Source organism: Neopsephotus bourkii, unplaced genomic scaffold, assembly GCF_033783945.1.
Source record: "Neopsephotus bourkii isolate Nb327-2 ecotype Australia unplaced genomic scaffold, CSIRO-AGI_Nbou_v1 NB_463, whole genome shotgun sequence".
Lineage (NCBI taxonomy): Eukaryota > Metazoa > Chordata > Aves > Psittaciformes > Psittacidae > Neopsephotus > Neopsephotus bourkii.
In genome coordinates, this window is record NW_026900965.1 from 1603759 (window position 1) to 1631022 (window position 27264).

Below are 27264 nucleotides of genomic sequence, written 5' to 3' on the forward strand. Positions count from 1 at the left end.
ATTACACAAGTTTGCTTCCTCAAAGCTGAGATTTTAGGGCAGAAATTGAGCGTTTCTGAACCCCATCCATTTTGAAGATAGTCTTTAGGGACAAAAATCAAGTGGATAAACGTGTGTACAGCATTGTACTTAATCACTTCTCCTGGATTTACTCTTGGGTGCAAAAAGCATGTCATCATGGTCTTGTGCTGAGCACCTCGAAGGTACCTTCACCAAGGCAGGTTACTTCCCACAAAGGGAGGCAATAATTTACTGTCTGAAAACCTTTGGTACAAAGTCAAGGTTGTTTTAACTCTGTTGACAGAGTTCTTCCCCTGGCTGTCAGCAGGAGAAATGGTGCTGGGGACCAGATTTATTTGCATCATGTGTAATGAATTGAGATCGCTCAAAAAAGTTGTTTTGCTCTCTTCAGCAATGAAAGAATCTGTAGTATTTCCGTTAGATAAGGTGGGAAGTGATGAAAGAAAAGCTGGGGAAACAAGAAGTAAATGTATTTAAAATGCAATCAGCTGGCTTCTGTTCAGTCCCAAACCTGTGGCCTGGAAGAGCCATAGAGGCAGTTAAATGCTGGGAAGGTCACAAGTTCATTCTTCATCTGGGAAACGTTTCAGATTTATTGCTGTGCCTGGCAGCCCTGGGGATTCTGTGAATGCTGTGGCTCGAGTTAGGTCACTGCGTGAGCTTCCCGTCGCCTGCCTCGGTACTTGTGCTGCAGATAATGAGTTTAGAGGGAGTTTTCTCTTTCAGTTGAAATATTTACTGTGGTTAATAATGGACCAGAAAACAATAAACCTCCCAAAATTCCATTTTCCTCATGAAATTGATATGGCAGGTCTGAAGGCTTGACGAGAAATGAATCACTGCATTACTGTGAGAGGAGACAGAATTGCTGCTCTTCTGTTGTTATTACCTTGCAATGATTGTTTGGAATAGCAGAAAGTTGGCTCTTGAGTAATGTAAGACAGCATTCAGTGTCTGATAGCATATCTTAAACACTAGGCATTAAATGCCTTGCTGTGTTAATGTACCAAAATTAAAGATAGGAAAGTTTTACTTACAGGTCTCAAGTGATAAATTGGAGGTTGCACCCAGCAACAGGCTGATCACTACCTCATTTGTTCTGCCAGGGCAAGCTGTATGCAAAAACCAAGTGCAGAATAAGTGTTCTGATAGAATCACCAACTCTGTGCTTTGAAAGGAAACCCTGGAAGTACTTTCAGTATAACTGAAATTGTGATATTGGCAAGTCCTCACTCCATCAAATAATACACATGTTGCAGTTAGTCCTGCGGTGTAAGAAAACACTTATGCTTTCTGTGCAAGGGCTGGGGAGTAATTTAGATAATAAAAGCAAGTGAGATAAAGTCTGTATTTTGTCTGCCAATAGGTTTTAAATTGATAGCGACACAACTCAGATTGGGAAAGATGATGTTGTGTCGAGGCAGAACTGTAGTTGGTGGTCAGTCTACACTAGACCAGCTGAAACAGCCTAGAAAGGTTGGACCAGATGGTCTGTGATGTGCCTTCCAACCTGGGATTCCGTGGTTGGGATTCCATGATTCTGGGAATTGGTGTAATACACCTAACATGTGGCACATGCAAAACCATCCAGGATGGTGAAACCTGTGGTCTTAAACACTCAGAGCAAGGTTCGGCACACTCAAAAGCCTGCAGAGGTCATGCTCAGAGAGAAGCAGTCTGGAATCTTTATGGGTGTTCTGCTCCCATGTGCCAGTGGTGTAATGTGTGTTTCTAGTCCAGGAAATACTTTGGTAAATTGGCAGGTTATAATTTTTAAGCTTTTGTATTTGAAGATCTGGGCTTAAAAAGTACTTGTGATTATGTTTCTATCAATATATGCATTCTGTTTTGATTTACTATTGTTTATGTAGTCTAGAGCTGTTGATGAGGCTTGTATAAAACAGCTTGAAAACTGTCTCCCATTTACATTATTACTGAGAAGTAAGTCTGGTCAAACAGCTCCCTTCCTATCATTAAAATAAGAGGAAAATGTGCCAGGAAAGTGTAAGTAAAGAAGAAAGAACCGTACTGAGTGCTGAGGTTGCAGAGAGGGAACGTTCAAGCCATTCAATCATTTAGTTTCCTTATCTTGCAGTTTTATTCAGTTTTATTTCTTAACCCACCTGAGTTAAACTCAAGACTGGCTTAAAATCAAACCAAAACAGTTGCTGAGGGAAGAGCCTTAATGTAAAGAATCTTAGACTTGTCTTCCAGTAGCACATTTAATCTTAGCTGAGGTGGGTGCTTTGTTAAAGGTAATGCCATCCTTCTCAAGGAACTGTAGATGTTTGGAAAGCACATTAAACCCTGGATTAAATCCTGTAGCAAGGGAATAATACATCTGGGTAACCCTTACTTTTGCATTAAGCTTTCGCTATTATTGGAAACAATTCTAGGGAAGAAATTTGACCCAAGACTGACAATTGCTAAAACCTTTCTCATAGCTTCTAGATTATCTTCATCGATTTCTGTTTCTAATTAAGCTCAGTGCTGTATCTTGATAACAGGCTGCACTTCAGTTACACATTCAGCAGATAACTGCACTAAACCTGATGCTCTCAAAGGCTTGGACTTGGGACAAAGTATTTTCTTTTCTGGTTATCTCAGAACTATTCTGGTTGAGGAAGTTGGTGATGGCAAGAAGAACCCCTCAGCTTCGTACAGGTTATTTATTTTCCTTGACACTGTGATGTGAGTTCCATTAATTGTCCTTGTTCTGTAGTGATATGAAAGATGTGCAGTAGGCTGGAGAAATCTGATGTGGTGTGAAATCTGATGAAGGTGTGATTGGGTCAATACCATTGTGCTTCACTCTGATATCTCAAAAGACTTTCTAACAGTCCTTGCTGCTGCTCTTAAGTATAGTTTAATGTTTATGGAATTGTGTAGTTGACTTGTGGACTTAGTTACGGATTCAACTAAATACAAATATAGATACTTTACAAGTAGTTTTTTTGCTTCTCAGATTTGTGTTCAACACCAGTGTTAGAATCACAGAATCCCAGCCTGGTTTGGGTTGAAGGGACCTTAAAGCTCATCAAGTTCTAACCCCTGCCAGGGGCAGGGACCCCTTCCACTGGAGCAGCTTGCTCCAAGCCCCTGTGTCCACCTTGAGCCTTGAGCACTGCCAGGGATGGGGCAGCCACAGCTTCTCTGGGCACCCTGTGCCAGCGCCTCAGCACCCTCACAGGGAAGAGCTTCTGCCTAAGAGCTCAGCTCAGTCTCCCCTCGCGCAGGTTCAAGCCATTCCCCTTGGCCTGTCCCTACAGGCCCTTGTCCCAAGCCCCTCTCCAGGTTTCCTGGAGCCCCCTTAGGCACTGGAGCTGCTGCTCTAAGGTCTCCCCTTCAGGAGCTTTCTCTTCTCTCCCTTTGCCTTCTGCAGCTTGGGCAGTGTGGCTGGAGCTCTTGCTGGTGAAGATGGGGGCAAAAGAGTTGTTGAGTACCTCGGCCTTCTCCATGTCCCGAGTGACCAGGTCTCCTGTTCCCTTCTGGAGGTGCTTTCCTAAGCTGATCCCTGCCTGCTCTGAGTGTCTCTGTGTTCCTCCCAGGCTGCCTGTCCTTGTTTCAACCCTCCGAGGCCTGTTACTAGTGAAAAGGTTATGAACAAATATTGAGAAACATACATGGAATGGGCAGGAAGGAGGTGGTTGGTTAATTTAAGACTACAGGAGTTGCTCAGGCTTTACCAAGAGTGGCCACATGCATGAGATGCCTAATTCTGAATACCAAATGTGAATGTCCAAACTATAAATGGTTCTTTGAGTTAAGCAAAACCTAGAGGTTTTGCTGCATTTAAAGATACCGTGGGCTCATTGCTCATGCCCACTATTGTACACAGAGCATGCGTGCAGAGAATCTCCAGATGCCTCTGCCTACTGTCTGAATCTTCCTCTGGAGCTGATGAGCTGTTGTAAATTCTTTTGGTTGTCTTGTTTTTATCTAACACCAGGGGAAACCCTTGTCCAGTTCTTGCTGTGTTTCAGCAGCAGAGGATGTTAAAGCTTGTTGAAGAGTTCACCACAGTTCTGAATAGGGGCACAAAAATGTGTTTTCTTCAGTTGCAGCTCGGAGTAATGGATGGGCTTTGATATGGTTTGGAAGGAGGATTCCTTTGGAGCAGTAAAAGTGTTTAAAGTTCAGCAGTGATGTTACAAAGCCATGGAAATGGGATGTTGTAAGGAGGCAGGGGGGAGCCTCGGCAGGCGGTGACCTCTGTCTTGCTGCTCACTCCTGCCTTTCAGTGTTTAAAGGGGGCAAATGCTCTGTGAAGCTCAGGGCTGGGAGGGTTTTGTGACCTTTCCTGGGGCAAGGGTGAGCAGGGGCAGCTGCTGCCTGCTTTGTGCTGTGATGTGAGCAGTGTCTGACTCCTGTGGCCCGGGCAAGTACAGGATGATGACTGAAACCTGGTACTGAAGGCAGGGTTATGTGTGTGTCTTGCAGAGGTGCAGCCCCTCTGGTATGACCCATCCATGGGTCGATGAGGAGGTGTGGAGGCTTCAGGCTAGGCACTCATTACAGTACCTCTGCTGCAGAGGTATGAGTGTGGTATGTGCAGCTCTCCACCCACTGCAGACCAGGATGGGGAACTGGAAATGGGTGTAAGCATCTCTCTGAAGCTTTGGCACAGGATGGGAAAGGCCACGTTTGTCAACCTGAAATCATTCCCACTCTTTGATCACACCGTGACTGGGAGTGTCCTGCTCCTGCTGCATCCAGAAACACCAGCTTGCAGCACGTGCTCTTCCCAGCAGTGGTGACTTCCTGAGAACCAGCAGGAAGATCCATGGACATGGCAGCTCCCTGGGTGTGGACAGGGAAAAGCTGTCTGTAGCAACCCAGTGCAGATGGAGCCACAGCGGTTGGTAGATAATAGTATTGCAAGGTAGGCTTTTGCTCTTAAAAGAGTATCTTTCCTGAGAACCTGACAAGCACTTATCATAGGATCCCAGACCAGTCTGGGTCAGAAGGGACCTTAAAGCTCATCATCCAGTTCCAACCCCTGCCACAGGCAGGGACCCCTTCCACTAGAGCAGCTTGCTCCAAGCCCCTGTGTCCAACCTGGCCTCAAACTCTCCCAGGGATGGGGCATTTACCACTTCTTTGGGCAGCCTTTTCCAGTGCCTCAGCACCCTCACAGTAAAGAACTTCTCCCTTACATGTAATGTGAATTTCCCCTGTTTAAGTTTAAACCCATCAACCCTTGTTCCTGTCGCTACAGCCCCTGATGAAGAGACCCTCTCCAATATCCTTATCATGAGGTTCTTTACATGAAACACCCGTCATTCACTAGACAATTTGATTAGTGATTAGAAACTAGTGATTGATTGATTATATTAGGGTAAATTGTCTTTGTGACATGTAGGCACTGCATAGTTTTCAAATGGGCTTTTCTGGCACCAGAAAACCAGTTGCAGAACAGCCCTAAATGGTGAGGTGTTAGTGAGGACAAAGATGAGATCTTTGTGGCTGTGTAATTGTAACTGGATTGCATGGGGGTGGGAGATAATATGTCCAGAACTGCACATGCAAAGAAGATGAGGTAGGTCTTGAATTTAAATCAAGCTTTGTGATTTATACAAATATATTTTACATATAAGCATATATATGTAAAAATATATATAATGGTTATTATATATCTAACATGTAATATATATATATATAACATACATATAGGTATATATATAAAAAAATAAAAAAATACCATTAAGAGAGACAAAACCAAATGATCAGTAACCCATACAATTTACACAAATGGTTTTCCTTGTAAATGTTCTCGAATAATCCTTGGGGACAATGAAAATGTTACTAAATTAAGCAGCAGTGTCTTAAATATCTACAATGTAGAAACTGATATTGAACTATGGGAATTGTAAAAGCTGGTTTCTCTTTCGGCTAGAATTTCTAATAACTGAAGGATCATCTTAACAGGGGTTAGACCCAGCTGCTGCTTTATGGGAAGAAATTTCCACAGAATGGCTTTTAAAATAGAATAAGCTAATGTTGTTATCAGTACCTTTGGCCTAGGCAGTCGGTTACAGACAATGCTTTTCCTTGCCTGAGTTTCATATTTAGAGCTATTTGTCTAGTCTCCAACCAAAAAGTGTGCTTTTGGATCAGGATTTACTTGGCACAGGATTTACTACCTTGATTTTGAAGTCGATTATGTGATGATTTGAAGTATCTAACACTGCGGATTAGAGACACATACTGCAGGCACCAGTCTTCCACTCACTAAAATGCCCATCAGAAATCATACTGTGGAGATGACTGTTTAAGTTTGGGAAGACACAGTGTCAGTGCTGCCAGCCCCGTTTTCTCTGCTGAGGTTCAGCTTGTTTCTGGAGGAGCGTTCGTTATCAGAACGGGTTTTATGGCTTCCGTTCCAAAACAGGCACCAGGCAGAACGTGTTTATCAGTATATTTATGCAGCCTCAATTTATTCAGTGCCCATCAGTGTCCATTTTACATTAGAATATAGCACCAGATCAATGCTTAAAAATCATAATCACTGGATATTAGTTGGGCATTTGCTCATTGAGTATTTTTGGTGAGCTTTTTGCAAGTAGTGTGCATTGAGTGAAGAGTAAATACCACTTCCCATTCCCATGGGAATGTAAATTAATTTAAGGCAATTTAAATTAAAATATGCCTGCCTGCTTAAGGCAGGAATAAGTCAGTGAGCATCTGCATTTGCTTGCATGAGGAAAACGAGGGTTGCTTTTACCTGAGGGAGGGTCTGTTCCTTAGGATGGGAGGTTGCACACAGATGAGGCTCTCAGTGGTGGAATTAGTGGTGGACTTGGTGATTCTGGAGTAATGGTTGGACTTGATGATCTTAAAGATTTTTTTCCAACCTAAACAATTCTGTGTGTCTAAAGTTGATTTGATGATGTGTTTTCTGATAGACTCTTTGGAACAAAAAGCTCTGTTTCCATGAACTTTGTCATATCATGCATGGATATACATGGTACCCTGCATGAAGTGTGCTGTTAGGTTCCTTGTGAATAAGGCAGGAGGAATAATGATTACTGGGTGGAAATTTCATCATCTGCACAACTGACCTGATACCATAAACGATGTGTGGTTTTCAGGCAGCAGTGTAGGAAAGGTTATCCAGTGGGGTAGCCCAATGGCTTCATTTTCCAAGCACTCTTGAATCCTTATTAAGGATTGAGGTATGTAGTAGATGTCATCAGAAACCAGAGATAAGCTATAGGATTATTTATTATTGGTTTTATTCCCTATCAAAGAGATGTCAGAATTTCAATTACAAAATAAAAGTGGAAAGGTTCAGTAGTAATTTTTAAGTTGCATGTGCCAAAGACTTCCACGAAATGTGGATGTGTGAACTGAGCAGCTCATTAAAATGCCTCTTCCTCCAAGTGAGAACTCTTTTTATAGAAATTGTACCCTAAATTGCAACTGTTTTCTCTGTACATCAGGGTCAATCCTCTGTGTTTAATTGGTTGAATTTAAGTTGGATTCTTGGGTTTATGGGGTGAAGGTTGTGTTTTTTCCATTCCAACAAAGATGCTTGCATTGGTTTTGTACTGCCAAATTTTGTGCTGAGATCTGAGGGTGATGTTGAGCTGGAAACACTGCAGAACACTGTGCATTACTGAAGCAAGTCTCCCAAGAGAGACCACCCCATAAAGCATACATAGTTTCTTTCAAGTTAAATTTTCATGATAGTTAAGCTGACTCATACCAGCAGACAATTTATTTCTCTAATGGGCACTAGGTTATTGCAGCTACTAGAGGTCTCATTATGAAAACTTCCCTGCCAACGACTATAGTTTATCCCAAAGATGAAGCAATTGGGTTGTAAGGAGGCGGGCTGTTATCTGTGGTGACTTATTCCCTACCCAGTCCTGCTGCTAATGAGGTTGTCTTCAGGAGGAGAATAGTTTAAAGGAAAACCACTGTGAAGTCTTGATTCCTTGACTGAGCACAGTTCTCTGTTTTGTGTCAGTTGACATTACACATGCTGGTTTGTAGTAGAGGTGAAAGCCTTTCAGGCAGGTGTGATCTGCATAATAAAGTCCCTACGTGCTCTTCAGTGACACGTTGAGGCTCAACCTTCAGGAAGGTACTGGAAGAAGGCCTTCAAGAGAATGTGAACAGAATCCAAGCAACTAGATAGAAGGAAACCGGGCTTCCAGCAGGGTAGTTAATGGCTGGGAAATGGCAGGAGACAGTCCCAGTTCCTGGCAGCTCTGCTCATCTTTTTTGTTTTCAAGGGCTGACTCAAAGATTTCTTCCATGGTCGCTCTTTTCTTGCATTCTTAGGAGCTTAGGTACAGTCTCAGCATAGTGTTGACCAAAGCACTTACAAGGGAGGCCATAAATCACTGTGCTGTGTGGTAATTCAGAGCACCCTTGTGCTCCAGAAGTGGCATTCCACAGGTTACGTGCTTCTGACTTGCGTCAGATGGTTTTAGTTTCAGTCAAGTGTTTTGTTCTGTAAATACATCTTGAGTATAAGGGTTCTACTGTGTTCATCCTGAGCCACAACACTTGAAAGGCCCAGAGTAGGTGGCCTTGAACAACCTATTGTAACCTTACTGTCACTGGTAAGTTAATACACAGAACAGAGGCTTACTAAAGTTTTATCTTATAATAATAATATATAGTACAATAAACGTATTGGCTGCAATGGCTGTAGGCATGCAAGTTGCAAAATCTACCCAAAGAGCATTGAAGGCAGGCTTTATGCATAGTGATGAAGCCGAGAGGCTGGAAGTGCAATTTAGAGTATGTCAGTCTTTGTAATGAAAATCTCTTTGGAGATGAGTTTAGCAGTTCAGAGCGTCTGAGAGTGGAGCCAGTGCAGTTAAGCATCCATTTTGGTAAATTCAAATGTTTCATTACCAGCTCCATGTGATGCTTTAGGGACAATTTTTAAAGCATAATTTTGACATTCCTATGCCCTTTGGGCAAATAATTTTTCTTCAGCTTTTCCAGCACATGTATAATTAATAACTTTGTTTACTGACAGTGTCAGCAGTAACATAGCTCTGATTTATAGCCGTTAGCTTTTGCCTGTTTGCTTCCCCTCCGGCACATCATGAGAAGCCACACAGAATAAACCACATCTCAGGATGGGGTTCTAGCGAGAAGATAATAGAAATACAGTGCAGGACCACTATCCTGTTGTATTCTCTTTGGTGCAGAAAACAACAGAGCCCAAATCATTGTGCTTTAAATAACGAAGCTTTGTTTTGGACGGCTAGGCAGGAATTTGCATGGCGCAGGAAGGGAAGATAACCACGGGAGGCTTTGGGAGATGGAAAAGGAGTGAGTTTTGTTATGCAAGGTCAGGCTGCTGAGGGTTTGTGAGCTGCAGTGTATCTGTCCTTGGCACTGACTGTAGATTTCCTTCCAGTCATACACTTCATCTGAATGTTGCATAGTTATTGCTCTACTAATTTGCTTGAATTATCATTAGTGTGATTAACCATTATAGGAGTGATGTTCAGAGCTGCTCATCTCCCTGCTATTTCTTTTGATTATAACTGGAACAAGATAGGCATCAACTCGGAGAATGACAAAAACTGAGGATTTAAACAATTAACATATTAACTTATATAAAACTCAGCTGGACGGTAAGCAAGTACAATAGAAATACAAGGAATAAAGCTTTTATGAAGCCTCTTAAGTGGTTTCCATTGACCGTTTTCTCTGTATTACTGGTTGTAAAGCTCTGCATCATCATATTAATTATGCAGTAACATTAAGTCACTTATTTGAGTAGTTGGGCAAAATATTGTGACTTCAAATGTTAAACTGGCTCTCTTGCAAGACTTAAACCTGGTTTCTTTAGTTTCAGATTGATTATAGTTGTTGATCATTGTTTTCAAAGTTAAACAACTGTTTTTAAAGTGCAGGAAGATGGTGCATATGAAGGAGAACACTTTAACACACAGCAAGGCTTACCTGTACTCACTGAACTTGCCCATTTGAGACTGATTCTTGCAATGTGATAAGAAAAACACCCCAAGATTCCAACTTCGGTTATTGTAGAAAGCTGAGAAATTAATGAGGAGATGTGCTTTTGTGCAACTAAGCACACACTTTCCAAAGGTTGCCTGAAGTTTATTTTGTACCAGTACACATTTAAGTTGTTAGAATCCAGTCCCTTTTTCGTAAGGGAAAGGAGAACATCCTGGCTTTGTACAGCACAGTTGTAGTGGTGTGGTGTTTCTGGTCAATCCTACAGAAGTTGGAAGGTACACCCCAAATCCATTCTACCTTTAGCTCACCTGAAATGTAATGCAGTGGGACTGTAGTGACAAGACAAGGGGCAACGGGTTAAAACTTAAACAGGGGAAGTTTAGATTGGATATAAGGAGGAAATTCTTTCCTGTTAGGGTGGTGAGGCACTGTAATGGGTTGCCCAGGGAGGTTGTGACTGCTCCATCCCTGGCAGTGTTCAAGGCCAGGTTGGACGAGGCCTTGGGTGCCATGGTTTAGTGTGAGGTGTCCCTGCCCTTGGCAGGGGGTTGGAACTTGATGATCTTAAGGTCCTTTCCAACCCTAACTATTCTGTGATTCTATGATTCTATGTGAAAGCGTCAATTCCCTTCAGTCACATTCCGCTTTAGGAGTGTGTTCTCCATAATGCACTTGAAGAGCTCTCTTAGTGCACTCCCTTGGGAAGATCCTGCTGGTAACAGCACTGTAGGCTTTACCTTACCCAGCTGACACCAGTTAGTATCATACATATGAGTTAAACCTGTTGTAAGATGTGGCAGCTGCCAGCTCTGAAGCCTGAGGTGTCCTCCTGTATGCTTGGATGAGGAGTGTGACTGACATGGGACCATGAATGGGGAGGGTAAGTTGGAGCAGCACATGGGATGGGCAGGAGTTGGGGGCTTTTGGTCACTAGGCTCTGGAGGCTGAACAAGTGCTGTCAGGGTCAGGAAAGGCCACACATTTCAAGTCCTCTTATTTTAATAGCAGCAGTGTGCAAAGGAAGGTGTATGACAGTGTAGTGTTGTTATGCACATGGTTTTGTGAGTGAAGGGACCACAGCAGTACAGCAGTGGCTGTGCTAAGCCAAGCGGAAGGCCCATGTGTTTGGTGTCTTGTTCCTAACGGTGTCCAAAGCAGATGGCTGGGAGAATTCAAGTAAAGGGCAAGAATATTGTTGCTTCCCTTGAGTAATGTCTCATTCTCCAGCCATTTGCAGACTGGGGATTTTGAGCTATATGTAGGTTCTACATGATTTAGCTCTTCCCAATACATTTATGTCCTATGAATCCATCTCCTGCCCCTTTTTCTCCCATGTAAACACCTTGTATTTGCAGCATCCCCTGACACTGGTAGGAACAGCACCTTCTGTTTGTTGGTTTGAACCGATCTCTGTTAACTTTATAGGATATTCCTTTTCCTAGCTTGCATGGGAAGATGCTGGAGCAATCTGTCCTTATCCCCCTGACACCAGACATAATTTTATAGCCCTTTATTATATCCTTTTCATTTGTTTCCTTTCAGACTGCCGAGTCTCAGCTTGTTTGCTTGTTCTTTATGTGGAAGCTATTATGAAGTGGATTGTAATTAAGGTTATTTTGGGGATTTGGAAATTAGAAGGGACTTTGATATGAAGATAGGCCTACATTCATTGATCTGGAAATGAAAGGGATTGGATAACTCTGTAGCAAGCCTACAGAATTGGTGTTATTACAAGCAAAAAAATACAGAAAACCATAAACTCTCCATCGCTATTTTTACTTGATGAGAAAAAAAAAGCATTTTTCCTTGTGAGCAGTTACTATAGGGATACACCTGGTAGTGTTGGAAGTTCCCATCAGTTTAGTAAATGTGAGTGGGGCTTAGGATAGCAGTGGAGCCAATTAGTTATTTTTAATGTTTGCAGACCTATGTTCTGGGGTTTTTCCCCCCAGGTGATCCCAGGTGATCTGTATTCAGTGAACAAATGGTTTCATATCTGAAATTATCATCAAAATCTGTTCCTGTTTTGGCCTTTGCAGCTTCTTGGTCTCGTCCAGCACACGAAGGCACCGGCCCACTGTGAAGACTGCACAGGCAAATATTGCAGGATCAGAAATTTCAAGCCTTGCTGTCTTTACCTTGACACCTCCCCCTTGCCTCTTGTTATGGGGTGAGGGTATAAACATCTTAAAATCTTACCATATGTGTTCTCCTGCTGTTTCTCCACAGGGTCCTGCTGCCTTGTGCACTGAGCAAACTTCATATACTGCTTTATTGAGAAATATTCAATATTTGATTATTTTTTCCTTATTCGGGAGTAGTTCCATGATTTATTTATCATGCTCAGCTCAAATCCATATTTATCTCTGTTTTGGTATTCAGCACCATGGAACCTGAATCATTCATAAACACTAATGAATGTATATTTGCGCACTGCTGAAATGAAGTGGTATTGAATCCATTTTAAAAATTGACTGAGACATAGAAAAATTAAGATGAAATGTATCCAGCTGTGTTAGTGCCCAGTGTGAGACACTCCAGCATTGATTTTCGGAGTATGCATCTCTTAATACATCCCTCTAGAGCTGTGATGGGCATTAGGCACTTGATGAGGGGCGAGTGGCTCCGCTGCTCCAGCCGGCCACCAGTCCACATCACACCACTGATGGGCTGCAGTCACTGCTCACAAACAGCTTTGCCCTTGAAACATCCACCTCCCCAGGCCCACCCGAGGGGCACAGACAGAGACAGCATCTGAAGACATCTGACCTCCACATAGGGCAGTGCAGGCAGAATTCTTCCAGCCTCGTCCTCCTCTCTCCCTGAGGCCCCAGCCTGCCCTGCCCTTACTCCTGTGCCACATTCATCAATGTCTTTTTCTACTGCACTGGTTGTCTCTAGTGTCCTACTAAATTCTATTAGTCCCTCTGGGGACCTGTTCTTTGCTCAGCTGATCCCTACCCTCCTGAGCTCTTCTCAAATCATGGTGCTATCAGCACTCCCATTGCTCTCGCCTCCTTTGTCCAGCTGTTTCTCTTGCTGTGCTTCTTCCATCCATCTGTATCTGCCTGTGCCTGAATTTATCCCCCTTGGCCCAGCTTTCTCACCCCATCCTACCGTTCTCCAGCCCCTTCTTCTTTCTTTGGCATCTCACTTCTCTTGGGCATTTTTGACAAAATGAAAGAATTGAAAATCAAGTTTGTTTCTTCCTTCACTGAGCAAGAAGATGTGAACCAAAAGATGTAAACTCAGGTTTGCTTGTGAAAAATGTAGTCAAGGGAGAAAATACCTATGGAGAATTTGCCATCTTCCCATTTGGCAAGTTATAAACTTGTCCTTACCAATGCACTTGGGTGTCATTCACTGTAGATGGAGGCCTCAGCTTTACCTATAGCAGTAATTCATACAATAACATAATCCTTGTTTCACAATCTGTTAGAAAAGCTCATTCTTAGTGTTCACAGCCGTTTCCTAACTTCATGGTAACACTGCAGTGCCATGCATTAAGTGCGAGCATCATCTTTTTAAAGTCTTTATACAGCAATAAATGAGTAAAGATAATGTGATGACACATTTTACTGAGGACTGAAACTTCGTGGTGGATGTGTAAGGACTTGTGTGCGATGACATGCGCCTGCGATGCTGGGGATTGATTTAAACATATCTTTGAGGAAGAAAAATCCCTCTATCCAGAATGAATATCCATAAATGCCAGAAGGGTTTGACCTTCCACTGACTGAAGAAGTGCTGCAGATCATCTATTAAATAGTCTTGGTGTAGATGGAGGATCCATGTTGGGGTTTTATTATAGAGGGGGCAGGTGGATCTAAACAGTATCATATCCCAAACTTCTCTTGCAGCTTCGTGTACACGAGAGATGGTGTGGTAGTAGCTGAAGTGGAGGGTTTCAACTGGGAGTAGCCTTACACTGAAGGTTGGAAGCGAGGGCTTAAAGGCCATAGGCTGTCATTGCAGCGGGCTGTCTGCTGTGTCTTCACCACGTGCTCCTCATGTAGAGAATGAGGGCTCTGGAATTCAATAAAATTTTCATTGCCTTTGGTGCTGCTGTCAGAAGTTTAAATTTTGATGAGCATTCTTCTGATTCAGATGTTTCCGTGGTACTTGGAGTAGATTCAGGGTCAAACAGGCTTGGTTCCTCTTAGGAGGACTGGGGATGGAAGGCTTAATAAAACATAGACACAATGAACATAGTGTTTTAAATTACTGAGGTTTAGGTTCAGGTTTTCACTTCTAAAAATCATCCTAGAAGTTGCTTTGAAGGTTTGCCTGGAATAATAATCAGAAGTACCCCACTACTAAGAATGGTGAGCAAGCTCTGTTTCAGTTTATTACGATTGATAAGCTTTGATAGAAGATCTGGTTACCTCATTTTAATATAGAAATCCATTTTGTCATCTGTCTGTTCTTATGAGTTCTTCCTTAATTGCAGAGTTCTCCCTGATAATAGCATGGTGACCCCAGACTGTGCCTTCAGGAGTTTCACGGAGGGTGTCCATACACAAAGGGTGGGCTCAAGCTTAACAGAAAGGAAATAAATCTTTGGTTTCTAAAATTATAAATGGCCATAGAGGGGTTTTACTACAAGCTGTGGCTGCCCCATCCCTGGCAGTGCCCAAGACCAGGTTGTATGGGGCTTGGAGCAGCCTGCTCTGCTGAAAGGTGTCCCTACCCTGGCAGGGGTTGGAACTGGGTAAGCTTTAAGGTCCCTTCCTACCCAAGCCAGTCTGGGGTTCCATGATACTTTCCATGTGTTGCTCCTGTGACATTGTGCAGCCCATCTAAAGTCTTCCACAGGGGCTGTTGTCCTGGGTTCAGCAGTAGCAGTCATTTTTTCTCCTCCTTAGTAGCTGGTGCAGTGCTGTGATTTCGACTTTCAGCCTGGGAACAGCGCTGATAACACCGATGTTTTCAGTTGTTGCTAAGTCATGTTTACCCTGACCAAGGACTGTGTGAGTCTCATGCTCTGCCAGGGAGGAGGGGAAGCCAGGAGGAAATGGAGACAGGACACCTGACCCAAACTAGCCAGAGGGGTATTCCATACCACAGCACTTACTTTACACTGGGGGCAGTTACCTGGAAGGGCTAGATCAGTGCTCAGGTCAGGCTGGGTATCAGTTGGTGGGTGGTGAGCGGTTGTATTCTCTTCCCTTGTTATTTCCCTTATTATTGTTGGTAGCAGCAGTGATTTGTGTTATACCTTAGTTACTGGACTGCTCTTATCTCAACCCATGGGAGTTACATTCATTCCATTCTCCTCCCCATCCCTCCAGGAGCAGGGGGAGGAAAAGGGGGGGAGAGTGAGCAAGTGGCTGTGTGGTTCTGAGTTACCGGCTGGGCTTAAACCATGGCATCTGTCCCAGGAGCTGCCTGTCCCCAGTTTCAAATACAATGAAAGACAAAAAACCCAAACCCCTACCAGCAACCTCCTCAACAGTAAGGGAAAGAACATGCTCATGCTTATGGGCAAGTAAAAGAAGCCAAAGCTTTCAGTTATGTGCTAATAGCATGCAAATCTTCCAATAGTTCTTGTCTAAGCCTGCTGAAGACAGGAAGCCTGCTAGGGAAAATGTAGGGTCAGAGATGACTGGATGTAAAGAGAAGGGGGTAAGAAGATGGCCTGAAGCAGAAAAATGAGTTTTTGCTGTGTGTTCTCAGCCCCAGTGGAAGCTTTATTTGTTATATATGTGTTTCTTCTATTTTTAAAAGGAGAGGGAGCTGGGGAGGGGCTACCTGAAACTGGAGAGCTGGGAGGATGTATTTCAAATCAAATCCATGAAGTGAACAGTAAGTCAGCATCAGGACCAGATGGTGCTCACTCACAATTTCTCAGCAAGTGTAAGTGTGAAATCCTGTTTCCAAGTGTGGTGTGTAACCTATCACTTCGACTGGCTAATCAGACTAAGGAAGCAAAATCAGACTCAAGATTTGGTCAATGTGACATGAGGTTTTTAACAAGACTTTTGGGGGAAATCTGGGAAACTCTGGATGAGTCCATCTGATGGCTGGACCAGTTAAATTAACAGCGATTGTAATAAGATGTAGTGGTGTTAAATGTTTGGGAAATACTGTGTGTTCAATCTAGTTGCATATATTTTGTGGGAAAAGAGCAATGTTTTACTATTGAAAATAATTTGAAGGATGTTTTGAAGGATGGAAGGCTGAGAACATTGGGGCTGTGCCGCCTGGAGAAGAGAAGCTGCATGGAGGTCTCAGAGCTGCTTCCAGTGTCTAAAGGGGGCTACAAGGATGCTGGAGAGAGACTCTTAATCAGGGACTGTAGTGATAAGACAAGGGGTGATGGGATCACACTGAAACAGGGGAGACTGAGCTGAGCTCTTAGGCAGAAGCTCTTCCCTGTGAGGGTGCTGAGGCACTGGCACAGGGTGCCCAGAGAAGCTGTGGCTGCCCCATCCCTGGCAGTGTTCAAGGCCAGGTTGGACACAGGGGCTTGGAGCAAGCTGCTCTAGTAAAAGGGGTCCCTGCCCGTGGCAGGGGTTGGAGCTGGGTGAGCTTTAAGGTCCCTTCTGACCCAAACCAGTCTGGGATTCTGTGATTCTATGACTGAACACAGCACAGAGCAGGCACTGCATCTTCAGCCGGTACTGGTTGGGTAAGGTTCTTTCTCCAAATGCTCCTTACTGTTGCTGCCCAGACCAGTTGACCATCAGTGACATTATTTACACCTACTTTTTGGATATATAGAATTTTAGGAACAACATAAAAGTATTGCTAGTGTATAGGATGCTTCCAGAACCCCCTGTATGCTTGTGCACCTGGAAGACTTCCCAGCCAATTCCATTAGTGGGTATGTGTACATGACCTCTCATGGTTTGCGGTCCAAATCCATGTGCCGAGCTCACAGCTTTTAATGAGAGTTCTTCCTGAAAATGTCATCTCCTACATATTTAGAAGTTCGCAATAGTTACTTTAGTGATTTTTATTTTAATTTTAATGAAGTTTGTACTGAAAAGAACCCATTTTCATAGCAAAATGGAAGAGTGAGCAAGTAATGGTTTAGAATACGAACTGTTTTAGAACAGGGCATGCATCTAGATGTTACTCCTGTGTAGGAGTTGTTCTTGTGCAGGAATGAGATATAGATTATATATACACATATATAAATATCTATCTACACCCCCAATTTTTCTTTCTATTGCAGTTTTTATGTGTTAAGCTCTCTTAACCCATTTGAGGTGTCTGACCGCATGACTGCTTAATCTTGCCTTTGCTCAGGTAACTGAGCCAGGGCTTCCATTCTGCTTTTGGAGCCAGTTTTCTGAGTCGTTGATCATTTTCATTGCTTTCTGTAACTCAGAGCTCCTGCTTTCCTTCAGTTGTGGTGCTCAGCTACTGGGGCAGCTGGGGCAGTAGGGTGTGTTGGATGAAGGAGAATCTCAGGAGCTGGTGTTAAACCTCCTTGTGATTGCCTCCTGTTGCACCGTGATGATCCTGAGAGTCTTGTTTAGTTCATGGTTGTGTTTCTGATCTCTGTCGTTGTCTCAGAGCGTTCCCTGCAGTGTTTATTGCTGTTACTTCCTCTTCCTTAAGTGCACATTTTGTTATTGCTCTCTGAAAAAAATAAATGCAGGATGTTATTGAATTATATCCTGACATTTTTATTCTGCCTTTCTAATTGATCAATGTAATTTCCCTGTATTATTGTCCTGTACTTTTCATCCTTATCTGGTTAGCTTTAATATCATTGAATGTGGTTTGGTTTGTAGTTTCTGCTCCTGAAATGGTTATCCAGGGGCTGCCTGCTGAGTTTGTACTTCATCAGTTTCACTGTAGGTGCACATTCTTTGTTTTCAAATGAATTCAAATGCAGTCTGGCCACCCCCTGCCCTGAAATCATACCTCCATGGAGTACATGTTTAAGCATGTGTGGAGGAAGCTGTAGAGCACCAGATAGTCCACATAAGCAGAACCATACAACATTAGGTGCTTGCTTTTCAGACTCTTTTCAGAGCCCTTATCCATGTACCTTTGCTGCTTTTAAGAAAGAACATTGTAATTCCCCATTTAAAGTGTAATTTCCATGGTTTTGTTTAAGATACACTTGAAGAAAAGCAGCTAGTTTATACAAGTACAGTGTACAATGAGAGGATAACCCAAAGTTCATCTGTGAAACATCCGTCTATGTGTTGTATCTATGTTTTGGTGGGAATGGCAGGAGGTCAAGGGTGCCACGTCATTTTGGAGCAGACTCCAGAATCAAGATGTTGGAAAAGCATGGATTTAGAAGGCCAGAGGGCTTGCTGACTGTAATTACTTTGGGACCATGAAGTAGATTGAGGTGAATGTAAGACTTAACTGAGACATTTGACAGCTGTTGCTTTCACTTTAACAGTTTAATGTTCTAATTTATCATAGATTTGTTTAATTTCAGTGTTTGCCTTGCAAGACTTCAACACTTTGCCTTTTTTTGGTAACCCAGCGGACCTGCTCCATGGGTGCTCCCAAGCACCATAAGATACAAACCATTTTCAGTGGTCTGCCCTCTGGGCTGAGCTTGCTGGCTGGCAGAAATTGCCTGGTTTCAGCTAAGTGACCAAGGAGATTGCTATTAGTTTGAATAAAATGCACTCTGTACATAATGCAAGTTTTCTGGGGTTAGCGCTGGAAGATGAGCTTATCCCAGGCAATGGGATGATGTCTGGGGTCTGATTTGCACCCATCCACTAAAGCACCTTCCAGTTCAGGAAAAAAGCCAAGATTTTTAAATCCTGTTTAAATCAAACATCTCATTAAAATAGAGGAGTCTCACTTGACAGGTAGATTTGGAGAAGGAGTTTATGCTGCACATGTTAATACTGGCCTAAGGTGTGGCTGAATGGATGAACAGGGCACTCATCGTAGGGCAGAGATACAGCCGCCTTAGAAACAAACTTGCAGTTGTTAAAACTAAGTTTGTAAGGATTCTAATAGAATTTCTAGCATGTCCTCATGGAATATCTTGTTCTCCCTGGAGGAGAAATTAGAATTCCTCTGGACTTACCATTTTAGGCTGATACGAAACAGGTTTTATATTAAAATGTCCAGTTTAAACACTAGTGGTAATTCTGATTGTTAACTGAAATACAAGGTAAGGATTCTCCCCACAGAATCAGAAATGTAGTTACAATCATAGAATAGTTAGGCCTGGGAAGGACCTTAAGGCCATTTAGTTCCAACCCCCTGCCATAGACAGGGACATCTCACACTAGACCGTGTCGCCCAAGGCTCTGTCCAACCTGGGGATGGAGCATTCAGAACTTTCTTGGGCATCCCATTCCAGTGCCTCACCACCCTTACAGTAAAGAACTTCTTCCTTATATCCAATCTAATCTTCCCCTGTTTAAGTTTTAACCTATTACCCCTTGTCCTGTCACTACAGTCCCTAATGAAGGGTCCATCCCCAGCATCCCTATAGGCCCCCTTCAGATACTGGAAGGCTGCTATGAGGTCTCCACGCAGTTCCATGTCCTTTTTCTGTTGAGAACACCAGAACTGCACACAGTACTCCAAGTGAGGTCTCACCAGAGCAGAGTAGAGGGGCAGGATCACCTCCTTTGACCTGCTGGTCACGGTCCTTTTGATGCAGCCCAGGATACGGTTGGTTTCTGGGCTGCAAGCGCACACTGCAGCCGTCTCATGTTCATTTTCTCATCAACCAGCACCCCCAAATCCTTCTCTGCAGGGCTGCTCTGAGTCTCTTCTCTGCCCAGCCTGTAGCTGTGCCTGGGAGGGCTCCGACCCAGGTGTAGGACCTTGCACTTGGCATGGTTAAACTTCATGAGGTTGGCATCAGCCCACCTCCCAAGCGTGTCAAGGTCCCTCTGGATGGCATTCCTTCCCTCCAGCGGATCAACCGAACCAAAAAGTTGTAAAATGGAAGTAATTTCACCAAGAATGCTGAAGTTGAGATTAACCAGAGATACGCTATGAAAATCTATCTGGTCTACTTAGTTTTTATATCTGCCATTTGGAGTCTATGAAAACTTCTGGCATTAGCAAATGCTTTTGTATTGGAATGGTAAGCATCAATTGCTGAAGGAATATTTATCCTGCACAAAAGGGTAGGAAGAAAAGGGGAGGTGAAGAGATGTTGGGAAGAACTGTGGTTTAATTGTGTGACTTTGGAAAATGCACCTGATCGGAGGGGACTGAGGGTGTTTGTAGGTGGCTGAGGAAGAGGAAATGGATACTTCGGTCTTGTCCTTGATGATTCCTGTTTGGCAAATCAGGTGTATTGCAGTCCTTTGGCTGGTTTAGGATGTATAACGCTGCTTCAGTGTGCAGGGGGAATGGTCCTGTGGTGGTGTTAATATATATGCTTTGTTCATGCTATAGAAAACAGCAAGTAACCAAGAGTATGCATTCAGCTTAATCAGGAAGCATAATCCTAGTGTGAGTTGTTTTGTCAGTTTGTGATACTGCAGTGCTGTGTGAGACCTTGGGTTTGGCTTCAGGTTGCTTGTTGGTAGAACAGCAATCAGAGAAGTTCTTCTCTCTTAGAAATGGTGCTTTTCACCTCTCCAGATTTCCCAGTGCCCTGTTAGGCTAGTGAAAAGCTCCTTTGGCTACTGGTGCTGAGTTTCGACTCTCAGTTAGGGAAGGCCAATGAAGAGGCTGTTTCACCTGTGCTAGGGGCAGCATGTTGTACATTAAGGATGCTTACATAGCTCCTGAGGGACAGTGGAGTTGCATCTGCAGATTGGTGAATGGATGGCAGCAAAGCAAGTAATTTGTCAGCACGGAAGGTGATGGAGGGTGTGGGGAAACAGCAGAGCAGCCTAACAGAGATGATGGTGCCTGAACCCAGTAGAGTTTTGTCTGATGGTTTTCTCTGATGCCATGCTTGGGCCACCAGTGTATTGATTAAGGCTTTTTAAAAGGGGAATAAGTCTTTTTCAAGTACAGTTTCAGTCTGTGTTCATTGTGTCAAAATGAGACAACTCTTCTGCACCCCATGTACGACGGGGAGTGTTTTAACTGCATTAGGAAGTGAGGCAGGAGTGCAGTTGCCTGTCCTTTGAGGAGCACTAGCCATGTAGCACCTTGTTGTCTTTTGGATACTCTTAAAACAGTGATTCCAAACTCTTAGATGTTGTGGTGATGGTCTGGATGCCCTGTCTGCTTGAGGCCCCTTCTCTGCCTCTGCAGGGTTTCCTTTGTTGCTCAAGGCTGACTGGCAGGAATGGCTGCTTTGCCACCACTGGAGTTTTCTTCCTCCTTATGGGGAATTACATGAGGGGATGTGACTTTTGGGAAAGCTTAACATGCACAAATGTGAGACCTTATCGAGAACAGCAGCGTTTTGATGTGGTTATTGCAGCAGAAGGTTCATTGTGCTTGAAACTGAGAAAGTTGAAAGTTCTGGTTCGTTAATTGTGCAGAACTTGATTTTCCCTTTCCTTGTACACAAGGCTTGGCTTGGTGCTTCAGGTTTGAAAGGGCACTGCGAAACCAGAGACCTTTGTTCTTACATCAGTGACTGTGAGACTGAAAGGAAAGCTCCTCTTCAAGAGATGGAGAGTTGAATGTAATTAATTTCCCTCTCATTTGAAGCTGTACAGATGGCTGAATTGAAAATAGATTCTTTCAGCTTTGCCCCTGAAGGCCACAAAATTTCCCTCTTAATGAGAGAGAGCAGGCAAAGGCCAGTGACCACCGACAGGACGTTTGAAGAAACGGTTGTTCAGTCAAGCCCACAATAAATGATGCTGCTTTCATACTCTCCATGTAGCTACTGGGAGGTTTCTAAACCTTGAGCATTTAAAAAGCAAGGCACAGACAATGTGGATCCTGAGCCAGTGTTTTCTGTGTGAATCTGCATTGGGTTGTGCTGGCACACAAGGATGAAGATGAGAGCTTTAGCCCTGTGTGGCAGCATGGTGCCTTTCACCACTCTTAGACCTGAAGAGACAGAGGAGCGCAGAGTTGGGCAGCTTGTTTCCGTTCCCTTCTGGTCACCTGTACTCGGAATGGGATCTGTGCTCAGCATCCACCCCATTTCCACTTCAGCCAGGGTGCAGTTCCTCTTGCATGTGCAAGAGCCTCCTGAGCTCTTCCCATCATTTTACAGCTGGTGGCTTAAAAAAGCATATTGCTTTCCAAGTGTTTCACCTTCCCTTGGATTTAGCTTAGAAGCTGGAATCAACTGCTGGCACAGATTGGGGTTTTTTTGTTTCCTTCATCGCTGTTATGATCAAAATATTTTGTCTTTTAAGTCTACAAAAGGGTGGGAGATGCTCTTGGATAGGGACCCTCGAAGGGTCCCATAGCACGTGTGAAATGCTGTGCAAGCACCTTGCAATTAAAGTAGTTGTTATTTTCGTGCTAACATCAAGAGGGATAGAAGAGTGGGCAGAGCTGCCAAGTCTTCTGTGCAGTTTAATTGTCTGTTTGGTAACAGAACACATAATATTCCATTACGAATCTTATTTGATATGGTAATTGGCTCATTTGCTCCCTGGTTATCAATGTAACTTCTCTACCGCAAACATCTGTACTTGCATTGTGTTAATCTGTGTGAATGCTAAACACTGATGGAGTTAAACTATAGAAGTGTATTTTAAAAGCTTTTTTTAAATTCATTAACTGGGAAGTAATTGATAATAACGTGAGCTCTTCTCGTATTATTATCCCTTGTAAGCAGCTTGGCATTTGCTCCATAAGCCAGAAAAGCAAAGTCACTTGGAAAAGATAATGTGTTTCAAAACCTTCATCTCCTAAATCAGAAATACTTGAGAGCAGGTAACAGGATATGTTGCTCAACTCTCATTTTTTGTGGCCAAAAATACTGTCTCTTAGGATTCAGTAGCAATGCCTGCTTGTAAATGATGCCCTGAGTTAAAGCTCTGTCAGTTGGCAAAGAAACCTGAGTACTTTCTGAATGCCTTCATCACAAGTTAAACATCAGTGAAGAAACCAGAAAGGAGCCCAGCACTCTACTTTGTACTAAGTTTGTTTCAGATGGTCCATCAGTTCCCTTATGGTGCTCCTGCCTCCTCCTCACCCTCTACTGATCTCTCAGCCTCTCAGATTAGCAATGGCCATTCCCAAACTACCACTGTTTGTTCTTCTGCTGGGTATCTGTGCCTCCTCTGTGCTGTTGATGCTCATCAGTTCTGAAATAACAGGGTGTCTAAATATACTTTTGAAAGAGAATCATGGAATGCCAGGTTGGAGGGATCATCTGGTCCAACCTTTCTAAGCAAAGCACAACCTGGATGGGATGTTTCAACACGCTGTCCAGCTGAATCTTAACACTGCCCAGTGCTGGGGACTCCACCGCTTCCTTGGGGAGATTATTCCAGTGGCTGATAGTTCTCATTGTGAAACATTTTCCTCTTGTGTCCAGTTGGGATCTCCCTGAGAGTAACTTGTGTCCATCACCCCTCACCTTTTTCATGTTACTCCTTGAAAAAAGGGAGTCTCAGTCTTCTTTGTAGCCCCCCTTAAATACTGGAACATGGGGATAAGGTCTTTCCTCAGCCACCTTTTCTCCAGTCTGACCAGTGCCAGCTCTCTCAGCTTTTCCTCACGTGCTGCCCAGTCCATAGTCACCTCTGTGGCCCTTCTGGACCCTCTCCAGCCTGTTTGCATCCTTTTTGTGTAGTGGGGACCAAAACTGAACCCAGTATTCCAGGTGTGGCCTAACAAGTGCTGAGTAAAGCAGGTGACACCTTTACATCAGCTGGTGATGCCCTTGATGTTCCCCAGCATCCTGTTGGCTTTTTGCAGCTACACACCATTCACTCCTATGGAGCTTGTGTCTATCAGGACCCCCAGGTCCCTTTCCTCACAGGTAACCATCAAATACAAGAAGTAAATGTAAAACTGGGTTAAAACGTGGTTTAATTAAGGGTAAATTGTGTCCTAATGCTTCTTTTGATGAAGTGACCAACTTTGGCAAAAGCAGCTTAGAACCCAGAGCAGGTATTTTTTGTACCAAGAGCTGCTCATTAAACTTCTCATGTATATCCCATTTCTTGTCCTTGGGTTTTACGCTGTAGCTACTGAGGACAGCAACTTCCATGTATCCTGAGGGGGTCAGATGTTTGGGGTTTTTTTAACCCAAGTTTCGTGCTTGTGACAGGGGATGTCATTGGCTTCTATTTATTAGGCTTCCTGTGGCAAGTTTAATACATGGCTAAGGAATTATGTATTATGCTGTACCTAATGTTATGAATACAGGAGCTGTTGTACATCCATGGAAAATCTGAACTTCTCATGTGTCCAATTTTTACATTCCTTTTTATCAACTATGTAAGCATTTCAAGAATTGGTGTGTGTGTGTGTGTGTGTGTGTATGCATATGGAGAAAGAGATTGAACAGGAATGAGAACATAAGCTATTGATCAAGCAGACTGGAACAAAATTACTCATTAGCTAAAAACAGCCAACAGTGAGAGAGCAATGATCTATCACAGGCTGATCTCAGTGTGATGCATCCAGGAAAGGGCAAATACAGCAGAATGAATGTGGCAAGATACTTGCTGTAGTGATAACACTGTATTTATGGCATTTTTCAAGTCCCTGGTAAGACACCTCTGAAATGACACACAAGTAATTGGAACTGCAGCCTACAAAGAGCAGTTCAAAGCACAGCAAATACAGAGGGTCTGTGAGGAGGTGGGGTGGGGGGGGCTTGTCACACCAGGACCAAGCACCCCTGACTCACTGAGCCTGTCAAATCAAGGCTGGAGGATGGGAAGTGCAGCTCACAATGAAGACAAATGCTGAGGAGAAAGAAAGATTTCAAATCAAAGGTGCTGTTTTCATAAAGAATAAGTAATTTGGTCACAAATAAATGCAGAAGATGGTTTTCAAATGTCACTGTAACAGCTGTCTGATACAGATAGTAAGTACACAAGTATCTAAATCCTTTTAAGGTGGAGTTTCTGTTGCATGTGTTAAAATCACGGAGAGTTGATGTGAAATGGATGTCTGGAGTCATGGCCAGTTGGGTGCAGCCATATCCAGGTTTTTGCTTTGGTATGTGAGAGTTTGAGCTGTGAAGATACACGTACATCCTTACGCAGTTTCTGGTATAGGTTTACATGCTTATCTGAGAGGGAAGCATCATCTTACTCTATAAATAAATATTGCCATATGCTAATGTTCTGTAGTTTATAATGCAAAACTTGGGGGGTTGAAGAGCTGCTTGTTTTAAAAGTATTAAATCCACCTACAAATCTTTACAATGATTTCACAGCAAGAAGGAAACCATGACCTGGTATTCCTCATTCCCTAGCATGGAATAGCTCCCATTGAGAGGTGAAGCATGTAAAATGTTTGTCTAAACTCTGTGGCCCTTCCACATGGACTTGCTTTGATAAATATTAAAGGGCAAAAGGCTGCTTTGACTTCCTGGAACTTGAACAATTAAACCTGCCAACATCGTGAGCAAATTGCCCTAATGTCAGTGGTGTAGTAAAAGAACAATAAATAGGTTGAATGTTCTTCATGATGGATGATATTCAAATTATTTGTGGCTGCAAACAGCTCTTCTTTCTACTGCCAGGCTAAAGCAGTGTTGAGTGCCAGTACGCAGGCAACAGCTTTGCTGTATTACCAGAAAGTTCAGTATCTCTGAGTTCTAACTTACATATCTTTAGGGTTGCTCAGAGTGCATCAGGACATTTTAAAAGCAGAGACCCAGAGATACCACTTTTTATACATGTCTTGAAGAACTTGTCTGGTTTGCTGTTAGGAAATACACATCTTTGGTCATATAGAGCTGCAGTACGTGATCAGTGTAGAATCTCAGCCTAGTTTGGGTTGGAGGGGACCTTAAAGCTCATCCAGTCTCAACCCCTGCCATGGGCAGAGATGCCTTCCACTGGAGCAGCTTGCTCCAAGCCCCTGTGTCCAACCTGGCCTTGAACACTGCCAGGGATGGGGCAGCCACAGCTTCTCTGGGCACCCTGTGCCAGCGCCTCAGCACCCTCACAGGGAAGAGCTTCTGCCTAAGAGCTCAGCTCAGTCTCCCCTGTTTCAGTTTGAACCCATCACCCCTTGTCCTATTACTACAAGCCCTTGTCCCAAGCCCCTCTCCAGGTTTCCTGCAGCCCCTTTAGGCACTGGAATTTGATGCAAATGAAAAATTGGGATGTGATACAAAAGTATCTGCACACAGCATTTCTTGAGCTTGCACAAACCAGAGAATAAAATCTTTGGATCAGTACAGCACTATCTATTTGCTAAGCTGAATTTCTTCACTAAACACAAGGCTGTGGGACCCTTGGAAAGTTTCATCTTAGTTTTATGTCCATTTTAGTATAATTTCAGCTTTTGCTTATCCAGTGACTTAAGTATTGAGTCCAGAGAGCTCCCTGAAAAAAACTCTTATGTATCAGGTCGAGGATTTTATCTGAATAAATAAATTGTTCAGATCAAGTGTAAATGAAATGATATTATACACAATGCAGCCTGATTACACTCTAGTGTTGTGTGTTTTGGGGAGTTCCAGCTGGATTTTACTGTGTGTCAAAGTGTAGCTTATTGGGAAAAGCTACAAACAGCCGTTGTCTTGGTGGGCTGATGGCCGAGATCTAGTTTTGAAACAGCACAGTGATAGAGCTTGTATCATATTCTATCAAACCCTGATCTGAAACTTCTTGTTCACATTGCTACTGCTTGTACTGTGTTGAGTCTTACTCTGTGTTTGCTAACGAGCACAACCGGTGTTTCTGTGGATGATAACACCATCTTTTGTCTTTCTTCCTTTTTATTTGAAGTTCCTCCTGAGTTTCTGAAGCGACCGGCAAACATTTATGCCCATGAATCCATGGACATTGTCTTTGAGTGTGAAGTGACTGGAAAACCTACTCCAACTGTGAAATGGGTCAAGAACGGAGACATGGTTATCCCGAGTGACTATTTCAAAATCATTGTAAGTACATTGTCCATTTTGCTTGTTTCTGAGGTGTTGACCTGTTAGTCCTCTAGCACACACGTCACATATGGAAACTTGGTTCTTTTATAGGATAGGCTTCCTGCTTCTGTACTACTGATGTTTGGGGCCTGGAGGAGAAATGGCTTCTTGAAACCTTTAGTGTTCCATAATTCAGTCACTTTACTGAAACACTGCAACGTGTTGCTTATATTGTACAAATTGATGTCTTTATGGCTTAGATTTCCCATGAGACAGACACGCACACGTTGACAGAACATGCTTTGTTGGCTGAACCAGGCGAAGCGCAAGCTCACAGAGAACAGTGACTGCTCTCGGCAGTCATCTGTAACCAGGGACAGTTGCCAGAGTTTAGATATAAATAT

The 27264-nt window shown here is 43.3% G+C and overlaps 1 protein-coding gene across 12 annotated transcripts in view; it reads left to right on the top strand.

The window, feature by feature from the left end:
* NEO1 (neogenin 1) overlaps positions 1–27264 on the top strand; it is a 186144-nt gene that overhangs the window by 93690 nt on the left and 65190 nt on the right. For all 12 annotated transcript variants that reach the window (XM_061349925.1, XM_061349928.1, XM_061349932.1 and 9 more), the window contains exon 6: positions 26724–26878. In XM_061349925.1, coding sequence (XP_061205909.1) covers positions 26724–26878 — 155 coding nt within the window. The remainder of the gene's footprint in view (positions 1–26723; positions 26879–27264) is intronic.